The sequence below is a fragment of the Maylandia zebra genome, linkage group LG15, assembly GCF_041146795.1.
Source record: "Maylandia zebra isolate NMK-2024a linkage group LG15, Mzebra_GT3a, whole genome shotgun sequence".
Lineage (NCBI taxonomy): Eukaryota > Metazoa > Chordata > Actinopteri > Cichliformes > Cichlidae > Maylandia > Maylandia zebra.
The window spans coordinates 40,301,268-40,328,920 of NC_135181.1; the positions used below are offsets into that span (position 1 = coordinate 40,301,268).

General features: G+C 41.4%; 1 protein-coding gene across 4 annotated transcripts in view; it reads right to left on the reverse strand.

The window, feature by feature from the left end:
- The window catches only part of ttll7 (tubulin tyrosine ligase-like family, member 7), an 82,165-nt gene extending 54,512 nt beyond the window's left edge, over positions 1-27,653 (reverse strand). For all 4 annotated transcript variants that reach the window (XM_004561492.4, XM_004561493.2, XM_076874442.1 and 1 more), the window contains exons 1-8: positions 27,418-27,653; positions 14,250-14,674; positions 13,851-13,982; positions 12,006-12,127; positions 9,411-9,478; positions 8,999-9,157; positions 5,182-5,398; positions 3,339-3,503 (exon numbers count right to left, since the gene is read on the reverse strand). In XM_004561492.4, the coding sequence (XP_004561549.1) occupies positions 3,339-3,503; positions 5,182-5,398; positions 8,999-9,157; positions 9,411-9,478; positions 12,006-12,127; positions 13,851-13,982; positions 14,250-14,274 (888 nt within the window). In that variant the 5' untranslated portion in view covers positions 14,275-14,674; positions 27,418-27,653. The remainder of the gene's footprint in view (positions 1-3,338; positions 3,504-5,181; positions 5,399-8,998; positions 9,158-9,410; positions 9,479-12,005; positions 12,128-13,850; positions 13,983-14,249; positions 14,675-27,417) is intronic.

Here is a 27,653-nt window from a genome sequence, read left to right on the forward strand (position 1 = left end):
ATCCTCAGCCCTACCCAGGAGGGTGGCACGGATACCCCTCCGGTTGTCCTCCTTGGGCTCTCGCACTGTGGGGCCTCTGGATGTCTGGGGCCTGGATCTCCTCCATGCCTGCTTCATGCCCTGGGGGATGGGGCTATGGCTCTCTACATCCTCTTGCAGACCATTACATGTGGAAACCATTTGAATACAAGCGCGCTGATCCACACAGGTGTGCACACGGGTGTTCACTGCTCGTAGACTTAAATTACACCTTTCTTGGCTACTACTTCGAAGCACATTGTGCGCTGTCTGTCCTGCGTGCTGCACAACAACATTGAATATTTAGTATTTACTGCTGTTTACACTTAGCTAGATTAATGCGATGGTGTTGTGTTTAGTATGTTGCTTTGGTTTTTTTTGCTTGTTTTCTATTCTTTTTCTCTCAACAGGTGATCCAGGAGATTTTTTTTCTCCCCCCCTTTCTCACTGTCCCTCTCCCCTTCTGTTTTTCTTTTCCTTCCTCTTTCTCTCTCCCTTTCCTATCCCTCACTCATGTCTGTCCCGTCTGTAACATCTGAAAATAAAATATAATAAATAATAAAAACAAAGGTCGATCAAATGGACCAATACGGCAATGCCACGATGATCCATTTGGCAAAATAAATCCATTGGGTATCCTTGTTGGTCCTCAGACAACAATTCTGATGGCTAAAGAACCAAATGAGACAGGCAAAAAAAAAAAAAAAAAAAAACCCTGCACATGTTCTTGCAAACAAAATTCACATTTAAAAAAACAAAGCTACAGCTCTTCAGAAACCTAGGTCCCATACAGCACATCAATAATGCCTTCATACGAAAGAGATGTCAGTGTTTCACATAAAATAGAATATATATATATATATTAGGGGTGCAACGATACTCGTATCGATATTGAACCGTTCGATACAGTGCTTTCGGTTCTGTACGCATATGTATCGAACAATACAAAATTTTTAATTTATTTTTATCAACTTTCCTTCTGACGATGCTGTCTGTGTTGAGCGCTCAGTGGATCTGCGCTCGACAGTGCAGCCTAGGCGGAGTAGTCGAACGCAGATTCACTGAACGCAGGGCAAGCTAGCCAGACAGAAGTTAAGCTCTCCTTGCAACATGGACCTCCCGCACCCTCATTCAGATCTGACCTTTGGAACTATTTTGGTCTTCATGTGACGTATGACCCTGAAGGTAAGCGAGTCATGGACAAAAGTAAAACAGTATGTCGGATGTGCCACGCAATGTTCAATTACATGGGTGGGAGCTAGTGCGTTAGCGCATTTAGCTCGTTAACGTGTTGGCTGTCCAGCCCCACGCACAGGGCGATCCGCGGTAGCTCGTTAACGGAGATTGGCCGTGTTGTGGCGTTAAGGTCATTTCAGATTAAGGCTGACAGCACTAGTGGGAACACAACGAATATGACTGCACATTTACTCCGACAGCATCCTAGTGCAAAGACAAGTGGAAGCAGACAAAAACAACAAGCATGCATGCTACAAACTTTACCCGAGTCATTTAGACAGCTGTTAGCACAGGATCCTCCTTATGGGGACCTGATATGTTTAATGTGCTGCTGAGAATATAGCCCAGAAGAAGCGTATAGTATAGCTTTTATTTTGGAAAGAGACATTTCTCTGTAATAAACTCTCTTTTCCAAAGATGATCAGATAGATTTATTATTTTATTACTTTGTTGTTTCAGCAACATTAAATTTAAAAACTGTACTTTTGAGTTAAAATATATATTTATAATTTTAATAAATGACAAATTAAAAAGGCATGAACATTTTTTTGTATCGAAAAAATATCGAACTGTGACACCAAAGTATCGAACCGAACCGTGAATTTTGTGTATCGTTGCACCCCTAGTATATATGTGTATATATATATATATGTGTATGTGTATATACATATATATATGTGTATATACACATACATATATACATATATATGTATATATGTATGTATATATGTACAATATTCTTAACCTGTACAGACAAATCTTTTGGCAAACACTCTCTGACTGCCTGACCATGAACACTGGCAGGAAGAGTCGGGGCAGCCTGCTAAGGTCTGCATGGTAACAAAATGTAAGAGGAGAGATGAAAAGAGAAGAAGAGGGGAGAGGGCGCAGAGAGCATAAATACAGAGTTGAAACAAAGCACAGTGTGTGAGTGCAAATGTACAGCACTAACACCAAAGTGGTGCAACTTCTGAAGAAAGCTCAGAGAAAAAGAGAAAGAAAAGAGAAAACAACACAGAGAGCAAGACGAGAGGTGGACGTTCTGGCTGAGTCAGGAGGTGACACGCGGTGTTACTAAAGGACAGAAAACAACCAAAAAAAACAAGAAAACTAAGTAAAATACAGGAAAGGAAATGTTAGTTCCTTCACCAAATGGAGCACATGGACACATCACACAATGTGGATATGAGACGGGAATAAAGAGGGGAGAAAAGAAAATGTTATCTAAACAACACATTTTCCCAGCAAGTAATGTGCATGCCACATGAACATGAAGAAACATTAAAATTAAAAAAAGAGGCAGTAAGGAGAAGAGAGAAAAGCTTTCCTTGAGTACAGAATAATAACCAAAGGGATTTCATTTTGGTTTTGAGTGGTGGTAGCATGAGAGCAGGCCGTAAAGCAGGGAACAAGTACTGAGGGACCACACAACTCAAATGATTATGGACAGCAGGACAAAGACTCAAGGTCAGGGATAAAAGAGAAAATAATACTGAATACTGAGCGCATGAAGAGAACCTAAAAAAAATGGGTCAAACAGAAAGGAGCAACTAAAAGAGTAGAAACAGAAAGATAAAAAGGCGCATGACCGGCATGGATGGATGTACAAATTTAAAAAAGAAGGAAAAAAAGAAAAATCAATGAGAAGGTGAAGGAATTTTACAAACAGACAATGATGAAAGAAAATGAACAAGGTTAAAGTGTTTGGATGAGCAGGGAGCAATGCCAAATCGGGAGAGCTCACCCTCCAGGAATGATGTTTCCACTGAGCTCTTCCTGGAGTTAAACAAGCTCACAGAATCACTGTCATAACAAATCATATCAAGCTGTAGCTCGTCCACTTGTGCATTGCGTGCAACGGGTGTTGTTAGCAGGAGCAACATGTGTGTGTATACACACACATATATATGTGACAGCCTGCGTACAGATTACTTCTGAGGATGAAGTCATTCACTGTTTGCATTTGTGGAGTGTTTTGTTATCATACTCTACATCCTTGCTTTTGGAAGTGGACGTCAGGCGCAGCGCGTCTGAGTGTAACTGTATCTGTGTTTGCACGTGTTTTGGGTGGACTGCCCACGTACAGAGACGTCGCCCCAGAATTTGGCCACATCATAGTCATTGGTGCGGAGGAACTCGGTGAACCAGCTGATGGACCTCTTGCTGCCTTTGTCCACCGTCTCATCTCGCTCAAAGTTCTCGTTGTGTTTGTTGACCGAGTAGTTGGTCAGATGCATGTAGAGCTGGCTCTGTGGAGAGAAAAGGGAACAATAAGAGGCTTTTTGCATTACACGTGTCTCTTTTACATAAGTAGCCTGATATAAATAAATATGCTCAAAACAAGCTTTGCCCTTTTCATTTATATGGAAGAATGCAGTATATCTGATGATAATTCGACTAAATGTGACTGCGGGATCCAGCGTTTGGAGTGAATAACAATAAAACTTCTTTTTACAAGCTCTAACAACCTGTTCAGGAGTGTTCGTGAATTTATACTACAGAGCACCAGCTCACAATATGGTGCAAAACATTTTCTCTAAAAGTAAAGTAGGTAAATAAGACTGAAGTAAAAATATTGCATGCTAGTCCCTTGGCAACTTGAGATGGTGGAATGAGTGTTATAGTAAAAGAAATAAAGAATATATCACTGTGTGAACTGGGAGATTATCAGTGATGTATTTCAGAAACGCTCCTTGGGTGATTTCCACTTATTCTCATGAGAATAAGTGGAAATCAAGCCAATAGCTCAATCTTACAATCACAGACCTGCAAAATCTTAAGAATATAAATCTGAGTTATAGTGCCCAATAGTGTATGGTTAAAATGTTTTATTGGATGGTTGTCTTTAACTTTTTGTATCCCTCTCTTTAAACACCATCCCTTACACCTGAAGACAATACATCCTTGTCCTTAGCCTACAAGGTAATAACCGCTGTGACCGCAGGCCACTCCAGCACCCGATGGCTGTCTGGAAGCCACTCTCTGTGGGATTAAACATCCATCTCCATGGCATGACTCACTCCATCATATGTCACAGACTAACACAACGCACGCTTCATGTCATGGGAGAGGTCCTGCATGTCTATGCGTGCACGTGTGTGCGTGCGTGCTCATATTTTAGATAAGTACCGTGCTTGATAGGAAGCGGTGATACAGGCATTACTCATGTAAATCTATTTACACACATTATGAGGCCGTGCCTTTCTTATGAGGACAAAAAGCAAGCACCCGTAACGTAAATCATTAAATTTAAGGTGAAGACAAGTTTTAAAGACGGGGTAAGGTTAGGTTAAGGCCAGGGCAGCGGTTAGGGCTCGGCAAATAGCAGTAATGGTTAAGACTAGAGCAAACCTACAGGAATGAGTGTAAGCCACCATAATGTCCTCTGAACTCACTGAGTGCGTGTCTGCGTGTGTGCACGTGTGTGTATGTGCGTATGTATCCCATCATCAGCAACAGACTGTGCTTCAGCAGGTGCAGAACCTCAAGGCAAACACGAGCGGCTTGATATTACAGGAGACATCTGGCATGTGGGCATTTGTGTGCATACAGTATGTCTGCATATTTTGCGTCCGTGTGTGTGCGTGTGTGTATGTGAACAATATCAGTTATTGCCAATTGTGGACTATTTATATGTGTGCATGCATGTTCTTATGTAAAGACAACACTGCTTCCAACCTTTGTTTCATCTGTTTTTAATCTGATTGTGCTGAGTTGCACGAGGCTATGGCTGCAGGTCATGGAAGTGCATAATAAATAAAATGTTAGCAGTGCATTACTGAATTTATAACACGCTGAGCACTATATATGTATTGTTTTTAGTAATATAAATGCACCACAGTGCCATGCACTTTTATCAAACTCAAGAAAAAGGCGCAGGTGTGTGTGAATACCTGCATAATAGTAGCTTCATTATTTGTCACTCACCAGGTTGGCTTCGCTGGGTGCATGGTACTTCTCTGTGCCCATACGAACGAGGCCGTCGTTGTAAAGGAAAATGCGGAGAGGGTCGCAGGAAGTGACGAGGATGTAGATCCGCAGGTCAAACTTGTAGCCCTCCATCAGGAAGGGCTTGTCTAGGTACTCCTGAACGATAAAGTGCTCCTGCGCTGGCAGCTTCTCACAGTTACGGATAAGTGAGATCCTGGATCGAGAGAAACTTTATTAATCCTCGGGGGGGAAATTATGGTGTCGTCAGCAGCATAATAAAATATGGCATAGTAAAGACAAAAAAGATAATTAAAAAAATGATAGATGGGAGCACAGCAGAGACCATGAACATGACTGATGACATTGGCACTGTCTTATATACATGTTGAAGGGAAAAAAAAGGAGGGGGGCAAACAAGATACAGATTTTATGTGTCTCAACACAATATTTCATTTCAAAGTCATCTGGAAAAGTTGGAGATATATGTCTGGCTTGCTGCAGATGCCAATACTAGTGGTACTTTCAATCTTCGCATGCCAAGAATAGCTTTAGCCTACTAATCAATAGATGTAGTTGGAAGGAGAAGATAACAGTATGTCCTTGCTGAGCACAAAATGATTAGAAATACTTTTATAATAAAGGCATTTAGCATTAATAGCTGAGAGGGTCAGAGTCATGCCCTGATGGTATTCAGTGAGCCTCCACAGCCTTCAGTGAAAATATGTAAAAAATGAGTCCAGTCTAGTTTGAACAGGACGAGCTGTCTGGCGCTACGACGCATTCGACCATCCAAAAATGCTGTTACTCTATTCATTAACTTGCCATCTAAACAGAACGGTTTGAGAAATGATTGCGCATGAAGCAGACAGGTACAGCGCAAATAATGGTTTGTCTGGGCCATAGCCGGCCAGCATCTGGAGATTATTGTGATTTTCTGTAGCCAAACTCCATTCAGTCTAAATGGCACAGTGCATCACATGTTCTAATAGGGTCATTTAGCCATGCGCAGGTTAATAGCAGCAGACAGTGCGCTCCGTTTTAACCTCCACTCTAATTCATTTGCTTTGGTCTCATGTCACTGGCACTCAGTTCTTATGAAGAGCAGACTGTTGCCGGCTGGACTTAAGATGTGTTTTATTAGTTTGCGTACGTCCACGTGGTTGTATGTGTGAGGGGACGACATTCGCAACAGTGTGCGTCTGTCTGAATGTGTGTGGTGTACATACGTGTGCAGTGCGGGTGAGGGGTCATTTTTAAACGATCTTCCACTATGCGCGCACAAAGCGACTGACCTATATCACCATCACTCATAATTAAAGCAGACTCGGGCTAACCTGATTACGTGCACAGCCAGGAAGGCTCCATTATACGCAAGCGAGCAGGAACACTGCACACATAAACGCAACACAGGGCTAAAATGTGGAGAACTGATTGCTCCAAAACAAACACACACAAAAGTAATTTAACTATTCAAGAGTTAGGTCAGAAATTAGAGGTCAAAAATTATTAGGCCCCAGGTAATCAGAATATATTCTTATTTAGTTTAGGTGCTCAGTCAACTTCATCAACTCCTAGCTTACCAGAACACTGCACTGTTGTTGATAAGCCTCAAAGGGGGGGGGGTTACTAAGGTTTAGTTTTTCAGGTTATGATCAAATAAGGTCTTAGCTAAGCTTGATTAAAAAAAATTCATTACTTGTAGATCTACTCGAGTATAATGTCGCTGTTACTTTGGGTTTATCAATTAGCGGCGACTTCTCTACTACAGACGAGCGTTTTACCTGCCTGCTTATTGCAGCACTCAAAGTTTTTTCAGTTTTTATGTGGAGGGGGGATTTCATGGACGATGTGAGGGGCTTTCCAAACAGGCAGACAGAAAGCTGAATGATGAAGACAGGGTTAACAGTGTTAGTTAGTCGAGTGGAAGTAGCAGAGGAGACGACATGATTGATGAGCCAGGGTGTCAGATAATCACGGCCCACTCTCCCCTGCCTATTTAATTTGGCACTGGAGGGGATCTCGCCTTTTTAAGCTCTGCACGCGCTTTTATTTTGTTTCCCTTATAACAAGCTGGGCTTCAGACACAAACAATAACTTCATTTAGTTGGTTGACGGAAAAATAAATTACAGGGGGTAGATATAACTTAATTTCCTGCCGCGTCACACCATGCAAAAAAAAAAGGAGAAAAAAAAGAGAAAAATCTAATCTTGTGAGCCGCCTGCCGTTGAGTGGTCGAGCTAAACTCATCATCTTTCATATTCTTAATGTATTGCAATAATTCAGCCTTTGCTGCCTTTTATTCTTTAATAAATAAGGGCTTAGTGCAGCATGGAGTTATAAGTAATGCGCACATTATACCAGAAAGGACAAATTCAAAGAGAATTAGAGGGAGAGGTGAAGCACGCTGAGTTATTTGTACTTCAATATCCCCACCTATTGGCGCCAGTGATGATGGCACTCCAAAGGATTTCTTCATACACACACTTCAGGGATCATATTTTCAAAGAATAATAAGTCAGAAAGAATATTAAATAAATATCTGGGATTTTCAGAAATTTCAACATATTCTACAGAGCTTGAGATAGAAATGGTGCAACATTCAAACCAGATTATTTTCCCATATTTTAGCCTCTAAAAATATTCCATCTATTCATTTATTTATTTTTCTATCCTATAAAACTGTATTAGCTACAAAAACCAGCCTGGCCTGAATATTTAAAACCGAAACCACTTCACTTCCTTTCCGCTTGGCTATGTGACTGTGAGCACCACACAGCTTAAATCGACCCTGACTGCCTGCTTCATGTCAGAATATGAAATACAATTTAGGATATTTACCTTTTTCTCTTTGATATTAAATAGCAAAAAAAGAATGAGGTGCATCATCAGAGCGCTGTGCCCCTCCACCCCCTGGACCTCCTCAGGATCTATCGAACGCACACTGTTTTGCATAACTTTTGTCTGCCTCCTCCTTTAGGCACACCTCTCAATATAATGCCAAAAACATCACTGGTTACATCTTTGAAAGTTACTCAAGTTGCTCATCAACAAAAGCTAAACAGTTCAAACTAGGTCAGTTGTGTTGCTTGCCGGGGTTTTGTCTCTTTGCTTGCTTACAGTGCACACGTGTACCTCATACATTTAAAAAAAATCCAAGTCTCTGTGCTTGCATTTGGTCTCTTCATGTTTCAACCCTCCTGTAGTCAAAACATACAACGGGCGCATGACATCACAAGCATGAGATAGGCACTCAGCCCATGGGACCGCAAAGTATGAAATATGCATTCAGGTGCCACAGCCGGCTCATCTTCTGATAAAGCGATGCTATTGAGAGACGGAGTCCCCTGCAGCAGCCATCGTTGTCCATTTTCTAATCTGACTGGTCTCTGCTGATGGTGCCTCATAAAGGACTCCAATAATCACATGCAGAGACCTTCAGGGGGGGAACTACAGTAACTGCCAGCAACCATGTGTGCATGTGTGTGTGTCCTCCAATGGCGGCGATAACCTCTGATTTATGGAGAGTGTGACCATCGAGGACAATGAAGCCCACAATGAGATTCACCACACCCTCTCAGCTCAAATACTCAATCTGGTCCCAGCTATAATGCTATTTCCACAGACACCCATGTCAGGGTCACAAACCTCTTATTGCCTTGTTTTGTTGTGCTTGTCCTCCATTTGCTCTAGCGCTAATTTCCTCCTTCACCCACTTACTTATCATCTCCTTCAGCTACTCTCTCCTTCTGCTCGCTCCGCTTTCCTCTGGATGCGTACAGATTGCACCAGCGCGCTCGCTAGCCTCTGACCTACCCGTGGCCCATGGCTCCGTTGGCAGGTTTGACTATAAAGGTCTTCTGCTTGCGTTTCCTGCGTAGCTCTTTGACGTAGTTCTGGAACTGAGTGTACTCAGCAGGGAAGATCCAGGTTTTGGGTATGAAGCTGTACTCTTGAGGCTGGCACTTGATCATTCTGGAGAGATAAAAAAGAGAGTAACATAAATGTGTTTTATTCTCTCCTTTTATAACTATCTAGAGTCAGCCACTTGTAGTTTTTAAAGGTGCGGTTGTGCTTTCACTGCAGTGTCTACTTGTTTGTCTCCTAAGTGTGCAGTGCTGCAGACACCCTGTTGTACCTTGTAGCGCATGCAGGCTTTCACGCACATCTGCAACTCAACTCGTCTTCTAATTTAGCCGGTGTTGTAAGAGAGGAACAAAAAACTTACTTGGCCATGTTTCTTGCTAGGCAGTCTTTTCGGCAGATTTCGCCCATCCCAGGGAAATGGTTAATTCTCTGCGACGGGACAAGCAGACATAATAATGTTGTTAGGGCCATTACGCCACTCAATTTCACCCCCACCCCTTCATAAAAATGAGCACATTAAAGGCAGCAACCTGAAGTGAGCTTACAATGTTCTGACATTTATGCCCAATTACGGACTCAAAACAAAAAGGTGACGCTGAGACCTTTCTTAACCTTTATTTAGTTTACCATGGGTTTTTTTTTATACTTTAAAGGTTGGGGAGGGAAGAGGCGAGGAAAAAAAAGATCAATCTCAACTCAGAGGGGCCAAGGTAATTGGTTCTGCATCGCAAGCTCCTGCAGTGACAGTTGAATGAATTGCTTTGAATGTGCCGAAAGGGAGGTGGGGGTATAGGAGAAACTCTGGGTTTTCTGTATTCTTTGACCAAATGAGCCTGAACAGGGGCGTTAATTAGGCTCATATGAAGTGAAACTTGACAGCAAACTCTCACAGTACATCACTAAAAGGAAAAAAGGAAAAATTAAAAGAGGGAGAAAGAGTAGGAGAAGGGAGGGGGAAAAGGGAAAAAAAACAAGGATGCAGAGGGTAAAGGGAATGCGTGATTATTATCCAAACGAGACGGACGTAATTAGGGATTCGGAAGAGATTGCACAATTATGCCAATGCTGCGAGACGACGTGACTCGTGAGGGGAAATCAAAACCAATTGTTGAGGGACTTCTACTTTTCTTCTGAAAAATTATCTCATGAAGCACCACGGCAGCGTGAGGGAGCACTTAAAAAAAAGAACATCACCAGTTCTACGTGAAACATTAGCCACGTTACAACATGTTAAGCTGTTACACTATTTGTAATATTCAATCTACTTAGCTGAACTCTTGCTGCCCCTTTCCTAACAAGCCATACTATTCCTGACTAGCCTGTGATTTAATCGATCATTAGTGCCCAGTCTAATCAAATAAGCGCTCGAGAAGATGGATAGCTAATGCTCAGAGCTGACCGGGATCAGCCAAGTTCACTCAGCAGGGCGGGGGGGGGGGGTCAAACAGAGGTAAGATCACTCTCAGACCAGCATGGAGAACTCAGAACAACTCTTGTTGTTCAGGGCCTTCTTATCAACTTCACAGGTGACGTCTGAAACCCGCCCAAACATCCCCTGCTGCTCACAACTTGTCAGTTTACCCGTCAATCTTCCCGTCTCTGTGGAAGATGTTTGCTCTCATTGGGCTCACCCCGCCTTACTATTTGCTCTCACTCCTCTGATGGTTTAAGGAGGCCAAGAAGCCAGACTCTGTCTTCTGCCAGCTTATCACTTTTCCTTTTGTTCAGTTATATTTTATTAAATTGTTCCTATTATGACTTATTTAATTGTTATTTAATTTTTATTATTGTAAGTGAATGCTCTCATTCAGTTGTCTTCCAGCAAAATTCTCCAAATACCGCCTCCTTCCCATCTGTTCTCACCTCCTTTCTTTTTTAAATATACTCACAGTTTAATAGTTGTCATTTGGTGGTAGACAGAAATAAGGCAGACTGGTACTGCAAAGAGACCCTGGGTGGGATTGACCACATTGTACAGAAACACTTGGGTTCATCAGGTTCAACAATCCCAGTCACGATCTTCATGGAAACAGCTGTTTCCTAAAGTTTACATATGATGCTTCCTGTGTTCATTTATTTGATCAAAAGCTGAACGTCAGCAGGTTTACACGCTATAAATTTGACATGTTGTGGTTTACACAACCGAAGGATAATAAAGCAGCGAACCCTCCTTTTCTTCACACACACACGAATGACCTTTTTTTGAAATTCTATCTTTAATTCTTGGCAAACCTCTGGTAGCTAAGATTTATTCACATTTCATTTAATAGTTTGTTCTGACTATGTAAGAAACCGTCTATGGCATCTTAAAAAGTAGAGTTTTAATAGAAAAATCAGTTATAAGCAGCATGGTTATTACAGCATCTAAATCTTGTTTTTACTGACAGTGCATTTCAATCAGAGGCATCTTTCACATTCTTCTAATTAAACTCTTGAGGAAGGTAAAATCTCACCTTTCCTACTCAAATAATAATCTTTTTCAGATGTCTCGGTCCATGTTCTTGAGCTCCAAAGATTAAGAGCCATATTTTCCTGGTCAGCAGAGGAATTGAACCCTTATCCAGAGAGCTCTCCTCTATAACCTCTAGATCAGCGGTCTCCAACCTTTTTTGCGCCACCTTTTATGCCCGACAATATTTTCACGGACCGGCCTTTAAGGTGTCGCGGATAAATACAACAAAATAAAACTAGTACCGGTACCGAAAAAAAGATTTATTCATAACACACGTGAAAAGACCCAGGAAAACCGAGTTAACGATAAAAACGATAACAAAATAACGCTGAAAACCAATAAAAACCCTGAAAACCAGACATTTCACACCTGAGCCTCAACTCTCGCGGCCCGGTACCAAACGACTCACGGACCGGTCCGAGGCCCCGGGGGTTGGGGACCGCCGCTCTAGGCTATTGAACCACTAACAAAGGTGTACTGACTTAACATGGTAACCATGTATACCTGATAATTCCTGAGCTCAGCGATTTTCTCATGCTGCACAGCTGAGTCGTTCCAGATGAGGTTGGCAGTCTCATCATCATCACGGGTCTTGATGAAGTCCATTTCATTGATGACTATACGAACTGTGAGGGAAACACTCTCATTAGATTGTATTCCATTAATAGAGTGAGACATGCAGTCACTTAAATAAGCTTTACATACACTTTGATTTTAGGAAAACACCCCCAGAGGATTGACTATACATATCCACGACGGCAAAACAACTCAATGATATTGATGCAGAATAAGAATAAGAAATGACCTGGACCCACAAATCAATTATTTCTGCTTTGCAGATCAATATTTCACTCAAACATTTTGCAAGGCTTAAATTTTGTTTTTGCATACATTAGGGGAGGAATGAGACCCGGAGATTATAGATCAAAAAGCTCACAGCAATATTTACCATTCATGGCATGGTTGCAGAGCAGCCAATCGTAATGCCTCTCTTCAAAAAGATAAATTAATTGTCTGTAATGCATTCAAATCCCACTGGAAACCCCATAGTATGAGAGATAGGTGGCAAGCCCATTTGGACATTAATCCAACAACTATTCATTATTCAGCGAGTAATGAAAAATTCATATGCCCTAACGAAACAAGGTATTAATTAATTTCTTGAAAGCCTCCACAAACCTGGAGAAGGCTTGCCTAATGTTGCGTGTTTCCGATGTGACTTCATCCATCTGTTAACGTAGGTAGAGGCTCACAGTGTTTTGCTAACTGGAACAGGAAGGGTTTACATCACAGCAGGCCTATGCTTGCAGTTACTAGCAGGGCTTTGAGTCCAAAAAAAAGATTTCATCGGCCTTTCTTACACATCTTACTAAATCGACATCCTCAGGGTAGAGTCGGCATTCCCTTCTCAGTGTGTGTAAAGCAGATTTCCAACCACATACTCCCTAACCTTTAACCTTTTCTCGTAATGCTATCAATTCTGAAACAGAAAAAGACAGCTGCAAAAAAAGGTAACAGCAAAAATGAGCCATCTATCTGGCCCTTAGTGTTAATTTCCCTCCAAAATAGCTCTGCTCTACTCTCAGAATGGCCACTGTGAGGGTCTCGTCACAGCTAGCTGACTGACTCACAGCTGGACTTCCATCTACCTGCAAGATCCCTGCAGCATCCAACTTCTACTTTCTGCTGCTGACTCTTTAGTTTCATAGGTTGTAGTTCACCCCTGAGAGCCCTGCTGCCACATAGTATATTGAACATGGGAGGAATGCTTACAATGCTATTTCAGCCAATCTAAAAAAGCTCACCTCTAAGTTATATTACCTCAACAAAGATTTATGCATGTATATGAAGCCAAGCTGTCTCTTTGAGAAGTGTTTTGCTGGACTGCAACTCTTTTAGTTTTAACTGAAGCTATTAAATAAAGGTGGTATCTTTAAAAACAATCCAACGCAGCAAATTAGATTTTATTGTTGTGAAAACACTGTGATTGGATTTTGTGGGGTTTTGACAGACAGAGTAAGCCGTACTGAGGGCTGTTTCCGAGATTAATAGAAATTCACCTTGTCAGAGAACATTAATTCTACCACACGAGTTGCTGGTCTCACTCACAAATGAAATTTTCACAAGGAATGAATCAAAATAAAGATTCAGACGCTTGAATTTCGGAGACTCTGCGTTAAACGCGCTGTAGTGGAATCTTTTACGAGCTCCTCAGTCATGGTGAGAGAAGATTTCATCTTTCCCGACACCAGACAGTGGCTTGTATGTTTATTTTACTCATTTTTTTTCTATTGTCAAAAAATTTCAAATGCTTCTCAATAATAAATACAAGAAAGCAAATTACAATACCAATTTCATATTTTGTGCCAGCGACGTTGGCGGTAATGGTGCCTTTTTTCTTTTTGGTGTGCACCTTCCTCTTCCCGCTGCTCTGGTAGGAGCCCACAGATGGCCTGTTCACGGGGGACGCTCCTTGATCCTCTGGAGGAGGAGAAAACATACAACAAGGCTAGATACAGTCACAGCTTGTGCTCCAGACTGAGTCTTCTAATATATTTTGCTCATTTCTGCAGGGGATTTACTCTGGTGTGTTTATGAGGCTAGAATGTAAATGGTTTCGGCATCTATTTCGGCGTAGCTCCGTGCGTCATGATCCCTAAATTATTTGTGTGTGTATTTCTGCTAATGTGTACTTTTATAGGTGGTGTATGCACACACACACAAAAAAGTTGAATCTCTCTTACTCACCTCCATCATTGGGAGGGGAGGGCATCTCAGGGGTTGGAGGAGTAAAGGGACAAGCCAAGCTTTCTGCCAGGCTTGGCAGGTGGGCGGGCCTCACAGGGTGCTCGCAGCACCCCCAAGGACTCTCTCACACTCACACTAGTTAGTCTTCCCTGTCTAGGGCTGTGTGGACGAAGTGGTTCACAACGACCCAATGGATCATCTGAGCATCTCCCTGGCACCTTTCAGCTGCATGAACAGCAGTGGCGGTGGCGGCAGCAGCAGAGTGTGAGTGGGCAGGGAAGTCAGAGGGGGTAGCAGTGGTTGGGAAGAGCGGGAGTGGGAGGACTTCTCAAGGGTCTGCACAACCCCAGCTTATTTACATCCCCAGCAGGAGAAAGATGGGGAGGGGGTGGATGGGGGGGGGGGAGGGGAGTGAGTAGGAATGCCTGTGGAGGAGAAGAAAAACCATATTTTACAGCTGCAGAACAGTAGTAGTAGGTTGACTGCTCAAAGGGTGACTGCAGTGCACAGCGTGGATCAGTGTGTGCTTTCGACTGGAGCGCACTGGACGTGCTCTTTGATGTAAAGCAGCTCCAGCAGCAGCACACAGGCCTAACCCAGGCTACATCAGCCAATCTGACACTGGACAGAGTTCAGTCAGGACTCCATACAGCCGCGAAACTGCAATACTACTAATGAGATAAAGCTGTGTGATGGCTACAGTAATAATTGCCATTATTTGGAATCACTGTGAAATATTAATGTGGATGTCAAGTAAAGAGTTCTCTGCTACTCGTTGTGTCTTGTGCCAGCTGGGTTTAATTGTATGCCTGGGAGGTCACTTCATTCAAACAGATGGCATCTTTACAGTGGTTTGTTAAAAACATGCCCCGGGCTATAAACTGTGTGGGAAATTAACACCAGTCACCAGCCAGATTCTGTTATTATTTGGCTGTGGTCAGGGAGTGTGTCTTTAAACCTCTTTTGAATATAATCAACCATTATGAAGATTAAAACGGTCGCTGCTCGGGTAGCACAGTGTCTCGATGATTGGTAATGTTGCCTCACAGTGACACGTGTTGGACTAGGCTTCATTTCCTGCATTGTTTGTGTGTGTTTCTATGTTTCCTATGACTTCAGCAGTCCCTGTGCTCTAGCTGTAAAAAAAGAAGGCAGCATCAGTTGGAAAATCTAAACTGCACACGCATGAATCTGTGTGACTTAATCCAGTGATGGATTAACAAGTAATACACTGAGTGTGCTCACACAGAGCTGATTTTTAGGGTTTGGTGGTTGTGTGTTGCACTGAGCATGAGTTTATCGTGGTTTTGAGAAACCTGTATATACTACATGGATGCTGGATACTGTATGTATGTTTTTAAATTGCATTGTTTTTTCTGTATTGCTTTTATTTATTTATCTTTTTTCAGCACTTTGTTTGAAAGCACTTTATAAATAAAGTTATTATTATTATTATGTAATCACCTATTATACATTTCGGAACATTTTCTGCTTGTAAAGAAAGACGGTGGTTGAAATGGTGAGAAACTGAATGCACCATACAGAGATTAAAAGAAACCTGGCAGGGTTTCCTCGTAAAAGTTGGTGCTTTGATGTATCAGTTGAAGATACATGTTTCCATTCAGATTGTCCGAGCTGAATATTCATTTATCAACCTGCACTGTTGTTACTAATGAATCCTTTAGTATCTGTACTTCTACATGTGTCTTAGTTTCAGTGTCCCAGCTATCTAAATGTTGTGCACCATGTCTGTGCACTAAAGGACAGAAACTTCCTTGGGTCATGCAGCCTTACAACTTGGTCATTGAAAACCAGTTCTAGATGAGAACTGGACTTGTGACGTGTCATCAGCCACAGACCAAGCACTGTTCCAATTCATAGTACGCATCAAGCCAAGTATGCTAAAAATTCCAGAATGTGTTCTCGCTCCTCCCGTTTTATCGAGCACGCATCGGTGGTGACTTGTGTCAACTTGGTGCAGCCAAATATCCCAGAATGCATTTCATCCAAAACTCAGCTGCGGAAAGCGGCTAAAAAGTTTGAAATGTTCCTCTTTCTGTGTCACAAAATAAACTTTTAAGATATTTCAGGCGAGAATGTAGCTGTGGAAGCTTCAAATATCTGCTCGATTTATCGAGACATCACATGTTTGCAAAAGCGCTCAGACGTTTTCGGAGACGTCTGTTACCCACCAGCTCGATAGCTGACCGGGAGGTCAATGTTCACCAGGGCCGGCGAGAACAGCGGACTCCCAGCACGTCGTTTTTAACACCCCCGGTCTTTCGCTACTCAGGTTAAACATGATATATAAGTCACTTAGGTAACTTCTAAATGTTAATGTTTGGTTTTTTCAGTGTTTTATTAGTTCCTGAGAAAATCTGTCTGGCTAAGATTCAATTTAAGCTTCATAACTGGACCATTTTATTTAATATTGAAGTCTTGGAGAGCTGTCAGTTTTGAACTTCACCTGTTCTGATTTAAACAGCTGACTCTGAATTAAATCAGAACATTAAAAATATTTAAATTCGGGAGTTGACATTTTCAGCGGGAGCAAATCCAGCATGTTAATACACGGAGATCCCGAAGGCTGCTCCAAGAATTCTGATTAGATTTTAAATATTTGTTCATTTCTCTTCCAAACCCCTGCAGCTGTCTGTTGTAAGTTTTGAGTGTTTACTAAAATTAAAATAAAAGCATTCTAACATCTCACCTGTTTGTTTTTATTCAGCCATACATGTATACTATTTTTATTAAGAGAGAGATGAAGCTTGTGATTCTGTCACGTAGTGATTGTGCTTAACATTATGAAACAGATGATGCTTAAAAGCGAATTTCGCCAAAGTGCTTAAGATACTTTTTTAAAATATCTTTTTTTCTTTAAAAAAATCTGCTACATCTTTCCATTGCAAATATTAATCACAGCTCAATTAAGAGGGAATGGCAGTAAAAACTCCGGAGCAGAGATGTCATCGAGCACACCGCCGTGCCCTTTGTAGAACGATCGTGCTGTGTTCGTGTACTTGAGAATTGAGAAACGGCCAATATGTAAATAGATTCTAACATTTGCTGTATGTAGCTGTTCTTAACTATGACAATATGACATTCAAAATAATGTTTTTTTACTGTCACAAGAAGTCGTGTCTTACTCATATGTTCTGCCTGACTCTGCTTGGAGCAGCTGCTTGTTGTGTTTGTGGAAATCCAAACACACACTCCCATTAGCGAAGCTACAGAGTGCCCTCTGGTGGACAAATAATGTAACATCAGCACTCGTGACATTGTTGAAGGGTGTTTCTTTTGTCTCTTCTTTACTTCTTACATTTTCATTCATCATAGGCTGTAATAGTTTTATATGTCAGACAAAAAAGGATCAAGTACTCTCATCATCTCATACAATGGCTAAATCCAATTTGACTGTCAAATTTTAGATTTGATAGCAGCCATGACGCCTGGGTGCTTTAATGTCCACACATGAATAACCAAGTTTATCAGGGCTACAGTCTGAATGTCAACAAAAGGATTAAAAACCTGGATGCTAGACAAACTATTTCAGCCACTCATGATTCTCACAATTAAAAAGGAGAGTTTGTAGAAGCTGATCTTTGAGCAGTGATGATTACTAATGGCCTGACAGTTTTGAATCTCCACAAGAGGTTCTGTGATACATGTGAAGGGTTCTGAGGCAATTAACAAGACGCTGTGATTGTTTTTCTGTGACCAACTTATTTTTTTTACTTTTTACTTTTTAATTTAATTTTAATTTTTCATTCTATTTTTGAATGACATTACATCATGCCTTTTAGACATTACATTAAGTCTAAAAGGCAAAGTGTCACTGAAATATGTTTTCTATGACAAATGCTATGTGTTGCATTTTGGACAACGCCGACTTACATATAATAATGCATACATTTGAAATAAATTGATATGATTTTCAGCATAGCAAAGTTAGCAAGATAGCAAGATTAATAAGTCTGTGAAATATAGTGATACAGTGGGGCAAAAAAGTATTTAGTCAGCCACCGATTGTGCAAGTTCCCCCACCTAAAATGATGACAGAGGTCAGTAATTTGCACCAGAGGTACACTTCAACTGTGAGAGACAGAATGTGAAAAAAAAATCCATGAATTCACATGGTAGGATTTGTAAAGAATTTATTGGTAAATCAGGGTGGAAAATAAGTATTTGGTCAATAACAAAAATACAACTCAATACTTTGTAACATAACCTTTGTTGGCAATAACAGAGGTCAAACGTTTACTATAGGTCTTTACCAGGTTTGCACACACAGTAGCTGGTATTTTGGCCCATTCCTCCATGCAGATCTTCTCGAGAGCAGTGATGTTTTGGGGCTGTCGCCGAGCAACACGGACTTTCAACTCCCGCCACAGATTTCCTATGGGGTTGAGGTCTGGAGACTGGCTAGGCCACTCCAGGACTTTCAAATGCTTCTTACGGAGCCACTCCTTTGTTGCCCGGGCGGTGTGTTTTGGATTGTCATGTTGGAAGACCCAGCCTCGTTTCATCTTCAAAGTTCTCACTGATGGAAGGAGGTTTTGGCTCAAAATCTCACGATACATGGCCCCATTCATTCTGTCCTTAACACGGATCAGTCGTCCTGTCCCCTTGGCAGAAAAACAGCCCCATAGCATGATGTTTCCACCCCCATGCTTCACAGTAGGTATGGTGTTCTTGGGATGCAACTCAGTATTCTTCTTCCTCCAAACACCACGAGTTGAGTTTATACCAAAAAGTTCTACTTTGGTTTCATCTGACCACATGACATTCTCCCAATCCTCTGCTGTATCATCCATGTGCTCTCTGGCAAACTTCAGACGGGCCTGGACATGCACTGGCTTCAGCAGCGGAACACGTCTGGCACTGCGGGATTTGATTCCCTGCCGTTGTAGTGTGTTACTGATGGTGACCTTTGTTACTTTGGTCCCAGCTCTCTGCAGGTCATTCACCAGGTCCCCCCGTGTGGTTCTGGGATCTTTGCTCACCGTTCTCATGATCATTTTGACCCCACGGGATGAGATCTTGCGTGGAGCCCCAGATCGAGGGAGATTATCAGTGGTCTTGTATGTCTTCCATTTTCTGATGATTGCTCCCACAGTTGATTTTTTCACACCAAGCTGCTTGCCTATTGTAGATTCACTCTTCCCAGTCTGGTGCAGGTCTACAATACTTTTCCTGGTGTCCTTCGAAAGCTCTTTGGTCTTGGCCATGGCGGAGTTTGGAGTCTGACTGTTTGAGGCTGTGGACAGGTGTCTTTTATACAGATGATGAGTTCAAACAGGTGCCATTCATACAGGTAACGAGTGGGGGACAGAAAAGCTTCTTACAGAAGACGTTACAGGTCTGTGAGAGCCAGAGATTTTCCTTGTTTGAGGTGACCAAATACTTATTTTCCACCCTGATTTAAGAATAAATTCTTTACAAATCCGACCATGTGGATTCATGGATTTTTTTTTCACATTCTGTCTCTCACAGTTGAAGTGTACCTCTGGTGCAAATTACTGACCTCTGTCATCATTTTAAGTGGGGGAACTTGCACAATCGGTGGCTGACTAAATACTTTTTTGCCCCACTGTATATATTATAGTTTGCCATAAAAACACGTTTGCCCACTTCCTGATTTCTCTTTTTGTTTTGCATATTTATCACACTTACATGTTCAGATCATCAAGCAAATTAAATATTAGATAAGATAAGCCGAGTAAATGCAAAATGCAGTTTGTTAATGATGATTTATTAAGATGAAAAAAAGCTAAAAAAGTAAATGCACCCTGATAATTGGCCAGTCTTGACAAAAAGAACTGCAATCAAGCATTTGCGATATTTTTTTATATCATTTGCAAAAATGATTTTAATCCAGCCAAACTGGAGGCTTTTCAAGCATGAAAGGCTCGGTTACAGTCACACCAAAGAATTCATTTGGATTTAAATAAGGACAAAACTGACTTTCTTTCTATGAACTGATGTTAGTTTCACACCAGATGTAACGAGAAGCAAACCTTCCAAACAGTTCAACTCTCCTCAGCCTGCAGAACATTTTCCCAAACGTCTTGTGGATTCAAGATGTTCTTTTTGTTCAGCAGTGGGTTTTTGCCTTGGAAATCTCCTATGGATGCCATTTTTGCCCAGTTTTTCTTAATGTTAATTCATCAACACTGACCTTAAATTAGGCAACTGAGTCCTGCAGTTCTTTAGATACTGTTTAGTGCCACCCTGGATGAGTTTTTGATGTGCTCATAGAGTGATTTTGGTAGTCTAACCACTGCTGGGAAGGCAGGTCGGTTTATTTTTGAGATCTTTTAGCTCAATTAATTTCTCATATAAATTTTATTTGACTCTTGAGTCAATAGGTCACACAGGGCAGGTAGATTTGGATAGCATTTTGCCCTTAAATGAAATGATCATTTAAAAACTGTGTTTTATATTTTTTTGCATTATCTTTGTCTAATGTTAACATTTGTTTGATGATCTGAAACATGCAAGTGTGACAAATATGCAAAAAACTAAGAAATCAGGCAAGGGGGGCAAATACTTATTCGTGGCACCGTATAAAGAGCACATATATCATAAGAAACATAAACTAGTGATACATCTACAGTGCACCGTCTTGTGGCGTCGCCACTGCATTTCATAAAGAGATCAACAGCAGCCTCTAGTGGCGAGAACACACAGAAAAGTCCATTTCCTATCGACCAGTGTTTACCGTCCACACACTCTCCTGTAGGAGCACAAGCACATGGGCTAGCTTGCAAAGCGACCTTATTGATCCCATCAGCAGCCTCTGGACAAATTAGAATGAGGAAACAATCTGATCGCCTTGCTTGATCACTCAGTAGTCGTCACTGTCAGCCTCTTGGTCTGCCTGCGGAAACCACGCGGCATTGATCCTGGGACGAACGGAGACTAAAGTGAGCTCAGCAGAGAGGGAGGGAGAGCAACAACAAAGAGTCAGGGTGATAAAGTGAAGCAAGCTGTGCTGTTGACAATCTTCCCCCACCTCCCAGTGGTGTACTGGCTCTCTGTACAGTAGGCAGGGAATACCGTCTCCATAGGAGCAGCAGACCTTGGTGTCACGTGAACCCTCAGGAACAACGGTGGAGCTGACGAGCACATATGATGCAACTAAACTAACACACAAGCAGAAAGTGCACACAATCTCTAATGCAAGTATTTTAAAAAATGAAAATGATACACAGTCCCCAGGCAAACGCCGTGTTGTTGCTCTTAATTATCCTGCACAGTATTGCAGGGTTATTTATTCCTAATTTGAAGAAGAATTTTTTTGAAGAGGTTTTTTTGTTTTTAATCAAGATTTATAATAATTATTTTTCAGATATGACAGACATTATAAATTACACTTAAAAAAAAAGAAAATAGCTACTGTAATAAAACATGCTTCAACCTCAAACAACAAAAAAACCAAGATACACATGCGCATAAATATATTTATAAGTATGTCAGTAAATATGTCACTGATTCGATGATTTAATTTCCGCTCCTTGTATCTTATGGAAAAAAATGTCGACACGGATTTTTCTATCTAGGCTTGTTTTTGCGACCATATAAGGTCACAGGTGAGACATTTCAGCGGCACACTGATGGATGATCCAGCAAAAAGAGGCCTGCTGTTGCTTTGCTCGTTTGTTTCGCTGGTAGCGGTGGCTATAAACCACGAGATGGCCTGATTTTACCTGAACTCACTTGAAGCTGAGGATTTAGTGTTATTAACTTAAAAAAAACATTATTTTGTGACAATCATCCTGTCAGTCTCTTCTGTAAATGCACCTTCAAAAAATGGCAGCAGCTGCATTTCTTTAACAGCCACAGGCCCCCTGTAAGTTTGTTAATCTGGTCCTCAGATTTCTATTTAAAGGACTCTGTAATGAATAGAAACACCAACACAATCTGGTTTGGAGGTTTTAATAACTATTTGTCACATTTGTCATATTCATAAATACTGACAGCATTATAAGTACAAATTACTATTCGTCCCTACATATAATCGTAATAAAGTGGAGTTTCCACTTAATCCTCTGCTGCAGTAGCACATTTTCACCAACAGGGTGAGCCAAAGGGCCATCTGAGAATTTGCAGTGCTATGACTGCAGACCTGGTAGAGATGCTTAGCTCATGCACGTTCCCTCCCTGCCACACGACACAGAAAGGCTTCATTGTAGCGAGTCAGCTCTTCATGCTGCTCAACAAATGCATATCTGTCTTTCAGGGCATTGTTATGCACAATCTCACCCTTATTATCCAGCACAGGTGGTAAATGTGTAGTCAGACTACTACACACCGTGGTCTCCCCACACAGTCAAAGTGGAAAAGTAAAGGAAAACAATTGAGTCCTTGACCCATACAGTGGCTCTGTTTGGCTGTGGGGGCATTTTGCTGGTATGGTTTGCAGTTCTTCTTCATCCTTAGAGGAACGTGCAATACAGGATGATACTATCTCAGTATTTTAAGATGACAGCAAATCACTCTTTATAACAACCTCTTTTATACCAAAAACAAATCCACAAAGACCACGTAAATAGTCTGAAAGCAGTGAGTCAAAGGAAAAGCAGAGCTTAAGCAGAAGACTGTGTTTGTACATGACAAGGTTGTGTCACACCTATTACACAAGTCCTGTCAACAACCAGTGGTACATCCCAGAGGGACTTGTTTTATATTCCTCCAGCCTAACATGAAACTACTTCTTGAAAGCAGAAATCAAATACAGAATCAATAGAAAGTCCTGGGGAAATACCATTTAGCCTTGTGCTAAACTGAAAGAGCAGGATTTCCAGACAGAAGTTCTTCTATGTACATAATAGTATGCCCGCCATTATGGCAGCACTGGGACCCCCGGGGATGTACGAGCATTCAGAAGAAGGCACTGGCTAAGAATGGAGTCATGTTGTACTATTACAGCATGGCTCCATCACAGATAAAACGCAAATGTAAACAAAGAATTTAAGCAGAAAACTGTGAGTGGCATTTGACATTTCATGCGTCACAGTTTTTCTTGCTCTTTCTGCAAAATCGTAAACAGTTTCCATCTATTTAGAAACAATTTGCCGACTTCATTTGAACTTTTTTGCTAACCTGGTCTCACCCAGTAAAACATATTTTTGCAAAGAGATGCTCTTCTACTTTATAATGCTACAGCAGAGCTGTGTTTAACATTTCACATCTTACCCAATATCACATTTACTTAACTTCTTACTTGATTCACACTTCTTGTAATCATGCTGGATAAGTAAGAAGTGAAACTGGACACTTTCAAAAGGAAATAACAGTATTACACAAAGTCATGTGAAAAAGAAACATTTCACAGGACTCTATGCAGTCCTCTGCAAACTAATTACACCCTTGCTGCTTCCATAGGAATTAAGAGGGTAAGCAGCAGCCAGAAGCTGCTAATTAAATGAATTTGATTAATTGATTATCCAGCAACTGTGACCACAGCTATAAATATAGATCTTTAAATCTGATGTTTTGGTAGTTTGATAGTCTGAAGCATTCAGGCATGCTAACACAAAGCCAAAGTGTTCCCACGAGTGGACCTAAAAGACCCGAAGGTTAGAGCACACAACGTTCAGAAAAAGTGCAGAAAACACAAGGGCTACAACTCAGATTCTACTGGCCTCATTTATCATGTTAAATGTTAAAATTCATGACAGTACAAATACAAACAAGTATGGCGTCTTTGAAACCGTTACCAGGAGAAAGTCTTTTCTCTCTATAAAAACATGGCAGCACAGCTTAATCAGAATCAGAATCAGAATACTTTATTAATCCCGAAGGAAATTAGGGTTACAGCAGGCAGCACGCTAATGGCGCATGCCAAGTTTGCAAAGTTGGATCTGAACAAACAATAAAGCTTCTGCAACAACGTCTTTTAGGTAGACCATCCAAAAATGGAGATGTGCCATGATGCACAGCACCATGTTTGGAGAAAATCAAACACAGTGTATCAGGCGCAAACACTTCAAGTATGGTGGTGGAGGGATCATGATTTGGTTTGTTTGCAGCCAAAACCACCAATAACCATGAGCTCCTCTATATGCCAGAGTATTCCAGAGTCAAATGTGAGGCCATCTATTAAACAGCTGCAGCTTACATACAATTCTTTCACGCAACAGGACAATAATCCCAAACATACAGGCGAATCTGCAACCGAATGACTGAAAATTGTAAAAAAGAAAAAGAAAAAAAGAATCAAGGTGTCGCAATGGCCCAGTCAAAGAGATTTGCCGACTGACATGGTGCAATAAGACCTCAAGAGAACTGAATAAGGTCTCTTCAAGAAATGAATGTCCAAACTTCAATGATTTTGAAGCAACTTTTGAAAGAGGAGCAGGCCTCCACAACAATGTGAGAGACTGATATTGTCACAGTCTGGCAGTTCTCCGCTGTTGTGTATGTGTGTGATGTTTTGTGTGTTTCTCCCTTCCTCCCCTCCCTGTGTTTATGTTTTGTTACAGGACGATCGGGACCCGGAAGCTTGGGCACCGAGGGCAGTTCATCCTGGAAGCGTTCCCGCGCTGGAGCTTGCCACACCTGCAGCTCATCAGCTGCTGCCAGGTGTAGCTGATTACAGTCTGCACCAGCGTCCCTTCTTAAACAAGTAGCTGAGCTTCAGTCGACGCTGGATCGTTGAGTTCGACTCATTAGCACAGCCACGGCTTTCTATTTTTGAAAACCTCTTTACCGAAAGGTACCTAGTCATCGTTTGTGTTTTGGAATTTTTTCACTAGGAGTCGAGAGCGGGGTGTTCCACGGGAGCAGAGCCACAGCGGGGGATCGGAGTTCGTTGTCGTCACGATTCACGCCATGCACGTTTGCACTGTGAGGAATTCGGGAGGAATCATCTTGGGAGCCACACTGCTGGAGCTTGCACATTTATTGTTCGCTGTAAATAAATGAACTGCCTTTTTAGAGTTAAGCGTTTGGGTCCTCTCCTTACCTCAGACGTGACAGAAAACAATTACTTCAATTCAATGACTTAAGTAGCTGCAGCTAAAATGGCTCTGCAAGCTATTAAATAATGGGGTGTACTTAGGTTTCTATTTCGTTTTTCACATGACTGTAAAAATAATCCCCTGATAATATCAAGTTAGTGCTGCTAAAGGTTGTTCTGCAGGCTACTGAATCGTGGGATGTGAAAGCTTTCTTTTTTACATGACTGTATATAAATCCTGTGAGATACAAAACACATATAAAACATACACACTTACAACATGTGTTGTTCTATTTCTTTTTCTTATGTGAATGCAAGATGAGCTGAACAATCCATTCCCAGCTGATTCTCGTTTACTGTAATCTTGACTCTTTACTGTGTTTCTGTATATCACTTAAGTCCCCCAATACAACTGTCCTCCGTTAAGTGCCGGTATTGGGGGGGTCCAATTTGTAATTTTTACTCCATATATTTTCAAACTTTATAGAATTTCAAGAGTTTTGATGTGTTTAATAGTTTTACCACGTTTTGAGAACACGTTGGAAGGATTCAATAAACGCTGCTCATGTGGAAAACTGTAAGAGTGACGCTGCATATTTTAACTGTGAAAACCAGGAAGTTTAATAAAATAAACATAGCATAATTACATTTATTTAGTTAACTATCTGACCACTGACACCTCAATAATGAGGGCTAAATTTGTGGCCAATTCTCACAGGAAAGCAGAGAGCTTTGAATCGCAGTGGATCTAAAATTAGCTCCAACCAGTGACCCAACACTGACTTCACGCCTTCCTCAACATATGAAGAGGAACAAGTGTGGGAGCTGTCAGCCCACAGGGTACTGAAATACAGCAACAGTTAAATGTTAAGGATAACTTCATCAGAAATAATTTATGCTAACTTGTCAAATGTTACATTAAAGCCACCACCTTGGAAAGGAAATTAACTGAATACATTAACTGCAACCTACAAGCTTCATCTACATAAAATGGGACAGGGTGAAAAAACATGGACAGTGTGGACAGTGCTCAGTCCACAGTTGCACAAAGCTCTGAATGAAAAGTGATTTACAAACAGAAAAAGGGCAGAAAGCCTTTGGCTTAATGAAATCATTTGCTTACTATGCAAAGCATTTTGCACAGAGCACAGGGGACATAGTAAAAAAAACAACATCAGCAAACGCCTGTAGTTTGTAAAAATGTGAACCTCTCTTCAGTGCTACTAGCATTTGTGGAATGGTTGAAGTAAGGTTAAATTTCTCACACGAAACCTTTACTCAAATGTAATAAAGTATATTACTACTACACATCACAAGATGTATGAAAATAAGAGATTAAACATATCATATTTATATTTATGTCAAAAACCGTGTGTCTGGCATATGGCCTACAGGCAGGATGACATTCAGAATATGTTAAGCTTGTTATTAACATGTAATCCATCTGCGCGGATGGGAATGGTCACTAGCAGGGTGCCCTGTCGGCATGTGGTCTGCAAGTGGCACACTCGACTGCAAAAAGCACAGAATCAATCCAGTCTTCAAGCTCCGTATTCATCATATAATTAAAGCTTCTCATTGCTCACCCATATGTTGGCGCAAATAAAATAGGGGTTCTTGCAAAGCTGGTCTGAACTAAAACGCTTTGCTGCACAAGAGTAAAAGGGGGAATCTATGCATGTCACAGCAAAGTAGTCAATATGGTATCTTCCAGATCAGTGGTGGGATTATAGGCCATCCCCCCCTCTTTTTTAAAATATCTTCCTCGTATTTAAAGATTAGCACCAAATACGATTACTTACAATCTCGCGTGTAATATATCGGCTTTTCAAGAAAACTGCTTGTGCTCGCAAATGAAATGTCACATAGCCTGAGCAGGTGTTTTCCTGCCATGAATGAGTTGCTAGCAAGCAGTAGCTAACGCTAGGCTGCTATTGCATAGGTCAGGTGGAAGAATCAAAGCACAAGGAAACAATCTGGCAGTGTGGCCATCCAGCTAACTTTCAGTGTCACTGCAGCGTTTACAGTGTAGTCGAATGAGAGCATTTTTATTCAATTTTGTAACATAAAAACAAATAATATATTCCCTAATGACACAATTACTCAAAGACAACATAATGACCCCCAGGCTATTCTACAGCTAGCTTAGCTGTAATGCCTAGCGAAGAATGCACAGGCGAAAGCAAAGTAGCCCCTCAACGTTACCTTATTTATTCCGAGCGCTGGCAGTGTAGCTTCTGCTGCTCTCATCCGGACGACACAGCCACCGTTTGGAGAAGTCTTTGCAGAAGCCCTCCAGTCACTGGAATGTTTACAAGACTTTAGCAGTGCCTGCTTCGTGTTACCGCCACTAAACAACAAACAGACGTTGGCTGACAGACAACAAAAATCTGTATATTGTAGTGCTCTTGTGTGCTAGGAGTGCTGGAGCGAGTCCATGG